Here is an 8476-nt window from a genome sequence, read left to right as displayed (position 1 = left end):
TTTGAACTTCAAGGCGCTCAATAACCAATTTGACTTTTTCATCCACGACCTCCATGTCCTCACTATCACTGTCTTCACTTACCACGCCACTACCCTTTCCTTTCGTTTTTTTCTTCTTCTTGCTTTGGTTTTTTTTAGTTGAAACTTCTGTTTCAACTTCCTTGTCCTTTGCCTTCTTTTTTTCCTTTGACACAACTTTAACTTCCTTCTCTTTCAATCCCTTCTCTTTTTTATTTCGGTGTTTTTCCTTTTCACCTTTTTCAAAAATAATCTTCTTCTTCACCGTCCCTTTCTTTTGGTTCTCATCTTCTTCTTCTTCATTTTCCTCACTGTCTGCATAATCACCAGCACCAGTGTCATCCTCATCATCATAATCACTGTCCTCATCCTCTTCTTCTTCAGATTTTGCTTTCCCCTTTTTCCTCCTTGGTTTATCAACATCGTCTTCGACAGATCCTGTAGCATAGTCTGCGAAAAAATTTGATATCAGCCTCCACATCTGATTTACCGCCGCACCCCACCTGTCAATCTTGTTGTTTATGCGATCAAAGGCTATCTCAACCATCTCAATATGTGCTGGTGGCGCCTTTCCTACAAGTTGCGCTTTCTCCTTGTCAATTACAGCCATCATCTGAAAAAACAACAACTATACGTTCATACAAGTGAGAGAAAATATGACTAACAAACCACAAACATATTTGCACTTACCTTTCTTGTTTTGTAGCCATCTTTTAAATTACAAATCATGTCATGCAAACTCTTCAATTTCACATCATTCCAGTCCTTAATCCTTGGCTGATCATACTTCCAAATGATGTATAGTCCATCCTTAGGGGAATACTCACGAAATATTCCCTGCATATAGACCCAAAAACTATTTCTTAACATAATGATGCAAGCCATATTATTCTACCATAAACAGGTAATTACCTATATACAAATATATCAAAACACACATAAACAATACACTCAGCATAACAAATATTACATATTAGTAATCCCCAACAACAATTTTAGTTAATACTTTATACGATTGAGGGCATACAAAAATTGACTTTTATCATTTGGTAATGATAAACATACACATGTGTCATTACCTACATAAATTGAAAGTATACAAGAAGGGCCATAACAAGACAAGTACTTGGCCAAGAGATATTCTGCCATAAACAGGTAATTACATATGTACAAATATGTCAAAACACACATAAAAAGGACACTCATCATAATAAATAGTAGATATAAGTAATTACCAATATTTGGTTTTGTTAATACATAAAGTAACATAATACAGAAAACAGAACAAATATTGTTCAATGGTAATTACTTTCTTAATTACTTGTAATTGCCTAGATAATTAAAACATATGTCAATACCTAGATAAATTGAAAGTATAGAAGGAGGGCCATAACAAGACAAGTACTTAGCCAAGAGATATTCTGCCATAAACGGGTAACTACCTATAAACAAATATGTCAAAACACACATAAACAGGACACTCATCATATTAAATAGTTTATATAAGTAATCACCAATATTTGGTTTTGTTAATACATAAAGTAACAAAATACAGAAAACAGAACAAATATTGTTCAATGGTAATTACTTTCTTAATTACTTGTAATGGCCTAGATAATTAAAACAATTTAAAAAAAGCTTACCATAAGAAGCAGAGTACATCCTCCCAAATGTTTAGGATCTTCTTCGGACTTTAATTCTCTAATGGCTTCAACTGAACTATCCAATACAAATTTTGCAAAATTCCAATGTCTTACACAATCATCTTCAATGACAAGATGTAGCCATGCCTTTTCAGGCTTTTCAAGTATGTTTGGACAGATTAGGGCAGTCATAACAAATATTGTAAACATGCGTATAAAAAGAGGATTATCATGTGATGTCCTCTTTAGTTCGGCCACCATTCCTTGAATTTTAAGTGTTGTAAACTTCCACAGTTTTTTTATCTAACACATCATCATTATCTAACTCTGAACTATCAATCTCAAATCCATGGTCACTAAACCCCAAAATGTAGTCAACATCCCTAGTTGTAATCTCAATTTTGTCCCCATACACCCCTAGTGTTCTAGTGGCCGGATCAAAATGATCAATGACCCACTTGCACATTGTTTTCCTAGTGGTTTTAGTGTTGTAATGTAACAAAAAACCAAATCCCATTTCCTCTAGCTTATCCTTTTTCTCTCTTGGAAAACCCTTAATTAGTGCAACAAATTCTGCAAGTTTACATAAAGGGTTCCAAGATCCCTACACAAATTAAATAAATTGCAAATATTTGTAATTAATAAATCATTTGAAGTGCATGTGTAATATCAATATGAGTAACAAGTACAAAAATTCAATTTACCGCGGTGGTGGTTGAACTTCTAGAAGGAAATGGTTGCAGTTTCGGTTTTTTTTTCTGAAGGTTCAGTAGTAGACCATGTTTTCCTTTTACGTGTAGTCATGCTTCACTATAAATATATATAAAATAAATATTAACATTTCAATTTTGACAATCTTAAGCGAAGAAATAGTCATCCACAAACATTAGAACATAACCCACAAACATCAAAACATTGAAATAGTCATGCAACTTCAATTCTCATGTCATTGCTCCTTTTTTTTATTTTATTTATTTTTATTTATTTATTTATTTATTTATTTTTATTTTTGTGTTATAACATCAAAACATTACGTAAATTCCTAATTGAAAATTAAAGTTTTCACCTTACAAAAATCTACAATTGAACCACTATCAAGTGATAATAAGTGAAATTTGCAACATCGATGATACAAACTCAATTGAACCATACTTAAGTGAAATTTGAAACACAATTGAACCATTATTAAGTGAAATATGCAACATCAACGATTCAAAATTGAAATTAAAGACAAAGTACACTTACAATGTAGGTTCTAGATTGTTTAACTTCCAAAAATTTGATAGCGCCGCCTCCGTCACCTTCTTTTTGCACCGTTTTGAGATTGATTTGGTCTAGATAAATGTAGACTAGAAGATGAAGAGAAGAATGAAGTTAGAGAGAGAAATCTAGAAGAGTAGAGAGAGATTGTGTGAATAGTTAATTTAATTTTTCAAATGACGTGAAATTAAAAGTAACCGACATTAAAATGGTAAAAATAAGCGGTTGAGATTGTTTGATTATATGCATTATTATTTTATTTTTTTATATAAAAAAAGGATAGTTACCAAAACACAACTCCTTAAAACACGTAAACCAATTCCGTACAATTCGGTAATTTTTCTAAAATAAAAGAAACAATTTTATTTTTTAAGGGAAATTAAAAACCCAAATATATTCTCAATATAAATCTTCATAGTTTGTTTTAAGGATAACTTTAACTTGATTAATGACAAAATGATAATTATAGATTTAAAGTAGGCTGTGTACAGTTTATATGTATTTTTTTAAAAAATATTCAAAGCATGAAAAGAATATTAGAAAGAAAAAACAAGGATGTCTATCAGTTATTTAATTAATTTATAAATTTAGGTAAAACCCAAACTGGTAATAGGTATAATCCAAATTCACCTTCAATGTAATTTAAAAAAAATGCAATACAAAAACACTTAATTGCTGTCACTATAATTCGATATACATCAAAGATTCAATGAGTATTTGAAGAGTTAATAACAGAATAAATATTCAAAACATGAAAAGAATATTAGAAAGAGAAAACAAGGATGTCTCTCAGTTATTTAATTAATTTATAAATTTAGGTAAAAACCAAACTGGTAATAGGTAAAATCCAAATTCACCTTTGATCTAATTTAAAAAAAAATGCAATACCAAAACACTTGATTGCTGTAAATATAATTCGATATACATCAAAGATTCAATGAGTATTTGAAGAATTAATAACAGAATAAATATTCAAAACATGAAAAGAATATTAGAAAGAGAAAACAAGGATGTCTCTTAGTTATTTAATTAATTTATAACTTTAGGTAAACACCAAATTGATAATAGGTAAAATCAAAATTCATCTTCGATGTAATTAAAAAAAAAAAGGCAATTCATGTGCAAAAATTGTAAGCACTTATTACAGTCTAAGAATGCATATTCAAATTAAAACTGAAAATCAGTGTTTGGATCCCAATCAAATATGGTTGGCAATTTCTCGAATTTACTGATTTCATAAGAATCTGTAGCATTTGCAGCATCACCAACATTGTATGTCCTTGGCATGAATTTGCGCAATAGATCAACAAAACCACCACGTTTTATGACTTGTGGCGCAGCTCCTTGAGATTCGGCTTGGCAATGCGTACCCTGATTAGTAATTTCATGAACAGACTTGCCAATATCATGAACCCATGTGTCGACATTTTCATTCCCAGTGGTCTTAACCACCTTTTTTAGTTTACCCTTGCCTTTTCTTTTCTTTTGTTCTCTGATAATATCCTTCTCCTTAGGATTTATTTTCTCCTTCTCTATTTCCAAGATCATTTTTGCTAATTTGTCTCTGAGCCAAATAGATCGATCATACGATGTAGACACCATTCTACTAAGTTGTGTACTTAGACCAATGAGGAAAGCAAAACGCCCATTTGCCGATGCCTGATCATTCCTCTTTTGAAGATCTTGCTGCTTCAATGAATTTGATATATTTCTCTTTGCTTTTATTGTCCACCTACGAAGAATGCAACTTTCTGGTAGTTCAGCCATTCCTCTATATTTCATGACCGCAAACATATGACGACAAGGCAAACCAATTGCATTGTATTTCATACAACAACAAACTAGTTGTTTTAGCTTGTCATTGTAGCACACAATGTAATTACAATCTTTCAACACACAATCGTTTAACCAGTAGGTTGTTGACGACCCGTCAACATGCCCTTTTTCTTCTTTCACCTTTGTCACAATGTGCCTTGATTCAAACTCAAGTTCTTTACAAAACAGATTGTACACATTCCTTGTGTAGGTTCGAGCTGCTTGTGTTTTTATTTCAGTCAATACACCAGTTATAACGGGAAATGTGTGTGTGGAGATGTAATCATCTTTGTCTTCTTCAAATCGGATATGTTCAAGTACTTGGTCATACAGCTCCACAAAACGATACAACATTATTTCTTTTGTTATAACCGTTTTAAGTGTGCTATTCATAGACTCACATCTTTGAGTGCTTCTCATACCTGCACATAACATAAGTAATGAGTGATATAATTATCACTGGACTCATATTATTCTACAAAAAACTCTTACCTAATTATATATTAAGGTACAATAAAGTGTAATGATGTATATGTGTGTATAATATTACATATAATGTAACTGGTAAACACCTATTTATATGTTTAGCATTGCACATACATTTACCACATACATTTAACAGGTAATGATCATTGTTATTATTGCTCATTGCGTATAGAAAGTAATATTCTTACCTGCATAAAATTGTCCAACCATAAAAGCCTCAGCCCATTTATGTTTATCATTGTACAAATCTTTAGCCCACTTTTTATCTCTTACTTCATCATATGCCTTCATTAAGTCTTCCCATGCTTGTTCAAACTCAGACGGTGTCCGAGCCCCGTCAACACATTTCATGATTCCACTGCAAAAGCATCTGTTTGTATGGCCCTTGATGTTGCGCATAAGATGCCATAGACATAGTCTATGGTGAGCATGTGGGAAAACTTCTTCAATGGCAAGTTTCATAGACTTGTCCCCATCTGTGACAACAGTGAAAGGAGCAACATTGCCTCTCCAGCCTCAAGTAATTGTCGAAGCACCCATATGTAAGTGTCTGTTTTTTCATTTGTGACGAAAGCGACACCTAACGGCACTGTCTTCCTGTGGTGGTTTACTCCTACAATCACCACAAAAGGTTTGTTGTAGGCGTTTACTTTATAAGTCATGTCGAATGCAATTACTGATCCAAAAGCCTTGTAATTCTCTTGACATATCCCATCACACCAAAACATTTTTTCTATACCATCGTACTCATCACGTGTGTACCTTAGAAAAAAAGAAGGGTCAGAGGATGTTTTTCCAAGTAAGTACGCTAACACAGTTTCTGTGTCTCCATCCCTTATCTCCTGTTTTTTGAACTTCTCACATGTATTGTACAAGTCTTTTGTTAAGAACCCGACTTCACGTATCCCCCCTGAAGTTTGTGCTAAATTTATCATAGTGATGGATGGTTTCACTCCAGACTGAATTAAGGACTTAATTCGAATCTCATCTGCTTCGGTGACTTTTCTGTGGCTCCTGTAATATATTATATTCAAAAAAATTAATATTATTTAACGAATGTAGAAACTTAAATATTTAATTAGTTATGATGTATGTGACATAAAGTGAAAACCAACCTTTCAAAATAGACTTGGTTCATGGGAACTAAATCATGGCCATTGTGCTCAGCACAAATTCTTTCACGTACCATGAATCATACCGGTGATCCCACTTGAAACTTATGAATGCTTTGCAACCACATCGTGTTATCGGCCTCTCTTTACGCTTTCTATCAGGTCTTCCCAAGTGTTTTGTTTCACGAAACCCTTCTCTGTTACACCAAATCTTTTGTGAAGTCGGATGACCATCAACTTTGCTCGTTGTTGCATATTTTAGACGGATTCCAAAACCTTTTACCTTGGCGTACATGTTATAAAATTTAATGCAGGTTTGATGGGTTTTGAAAGACAGTTGTTGCATATCTTGGAAAGTGAAGTCTTCTATCTTCTTGCCAATTTTTTCCCATATGTCAGCAAACGAATCAAGAATTTCATCATCGTCGGTGTCTGATACATTAATAATCTCATCTTCATCGTCACTAACCTGTATTAATTATGGGTTAAATGTCGTATTTAGAATTTTTTTAGTTTTTTTAAAATAATTTTTTTACACTGTATGTGAAATGATATATATTACCTCTGGATTTTGCATAGCATCCTCTATTGGATCCTGATTTTCAAATTGTCGATAAAGCCATTAAATTTGTCACACACCGTTTATCGTTAATAAAATATGAATTATTTTAAATAAAACAAACCACAATAAAACAAGTTTATGCCACCTACCTCAACTTCACGATCATCAGCTTGGTTGGTATCATTAACTTGCATATGTGATTCTTCTGTTCTACCAACATCCATATGTGAGTCTTCTTCTCTAATAGATACCCGTGTTGGCTTAGAATTTCAAAGTTTGAAAAAGGTTGTATACGTTTACTTGGAAAAAAAAACCAAATTTTCAATGTAAATAAATGATAACCATGAAAAAAGGATAATAACTAAACATCCTTTTTTTTGTTAACAAATAATTACAAATCTTTTCAATTAATCTTTTATTTTACTAAATAATTACAAATCTTTTCAATTAATCTTTTATTTTACTAATGTTCACAAATGTGGATGTGATGTTTATTTTTTTCCATTTAATATTATGTGTATAACTTAATTGAATATATCGGTTTTTTTTGTGTCCTTTAATTGTATTATGATGATAAACTCACGCTAGGTGACTAGGTATTGACAAATTTTATATTTGGCTAATACATTTGTGTGTGGAATGGTATTTAAATCACCTTAGTATTTGTTTATATAATTACATTATTAAACATAATGTCTAATGTAACAAATTGCTGTCCATGGAAGGATTAAACTCAATTAAACATGAATGTGGAAATAATTTATTTCTTCATATTTCTTTTTTTCTAAATCGTTTTGGAAATAATTGGTTAAATATCAAATAAACTGAACTAATCCCTATTACGTGCCTATAATTACGGTGCAAATATATTCATTAGTATTTTGCATACATTAGTGGTTATCCTTTCCTTTTTTTTAAATCGTGTGAAGATTACGTGCCTATAATTACGGTGCAAATATATTCATTAGTATTTTGCATACATTAGTGGTTATCCTTTCCTTTTTTTTAAATCGTGTGAAGATATGTCAATATTTGATTTATTGATTTTCGAGTATTATCTTTTTCTTCCCAAAAATAATTTGAGCGGAAATAACTTTTATTTCCAAAAGTTGTGAAAATACGTATTATGCATTAATATATCAACACCACTAAAATAAGGAAAATACGTATTATTGAATATAATGATTACATCAACCCAAAAAAAAAAAAAAAAAAAAAACAGATGGTTTTATTCCATATTAACCTGCAATTTCATCAAACTAAGTAATTAAAAACATCTAATCATCCAACGTAAGATCAATATAATCGATAAATACGGTTATCTTGGGAACTTTTTCAGTACGTTTGGTGAACCAATTTGGAGTCCATGTTTCTTCATTTAAAACAATATCATAAAGCGTCTCCGCAATCTCAAGAACACGATTTCCATTCTCATTCAACGGCAACTTGTTGAACATGTATTGCTCTTTGTAGTAGGACTTCAGCTCGAGCCGAAAGATATTTTTAAGAAACTCTCCAACTGTTACATCATCAATCAAAGACTTGGCTTTTGTTTCACCACAAACAATGATTAGTCTTTT

The 8476-nt window shown here is 31.7% G+C and overlaps 1 protein-coding gene across 1 annotated transcript; it reads right to left on the bottom strand.

The window, feature by feature from the left end:
• Positions 1-5680: 5680 nt before the first annotated feature.
• Positions 5681-7120, bottom strand: LOC145574764 (protein FAR1-RELATED SEQUENCE 5-like). The gene is made up of 4 exons (XM_081632623.1): positions 7046-7120; positions 6897-6929; positions 6409-6803; positions 5681-6236 (listed from the first exon to the last, which is right to left on the bottom strand). Exons 1-4 carry the CDS (start codon positions 7118-7120, stop codon positions 5681-5683), a joined length of 1059 nt encoding a protein of 352 aa, XP_081488749.1.
• Positions 7121-8476: the final 1356 nt, after the last annotated feature.

This window comes from Chenopodium album, chromosome 2 (assembly GCF_948465745.1).
Source record: "Chenopodium album chromosome 2, dcCheAlbu1.1, whole genome shotgun sequence".
NCBI lineage: Eukaryota > Viridiplantae > Streptophyta > Magnoliopsida > Caryophyllales > Amaranthaceae > Chenopodium > Chenopodium album.
Note: the sequence above shows the minus strand (reverse complement) of the source record. Positions and strands in the feature narration are given on the sequence as shown.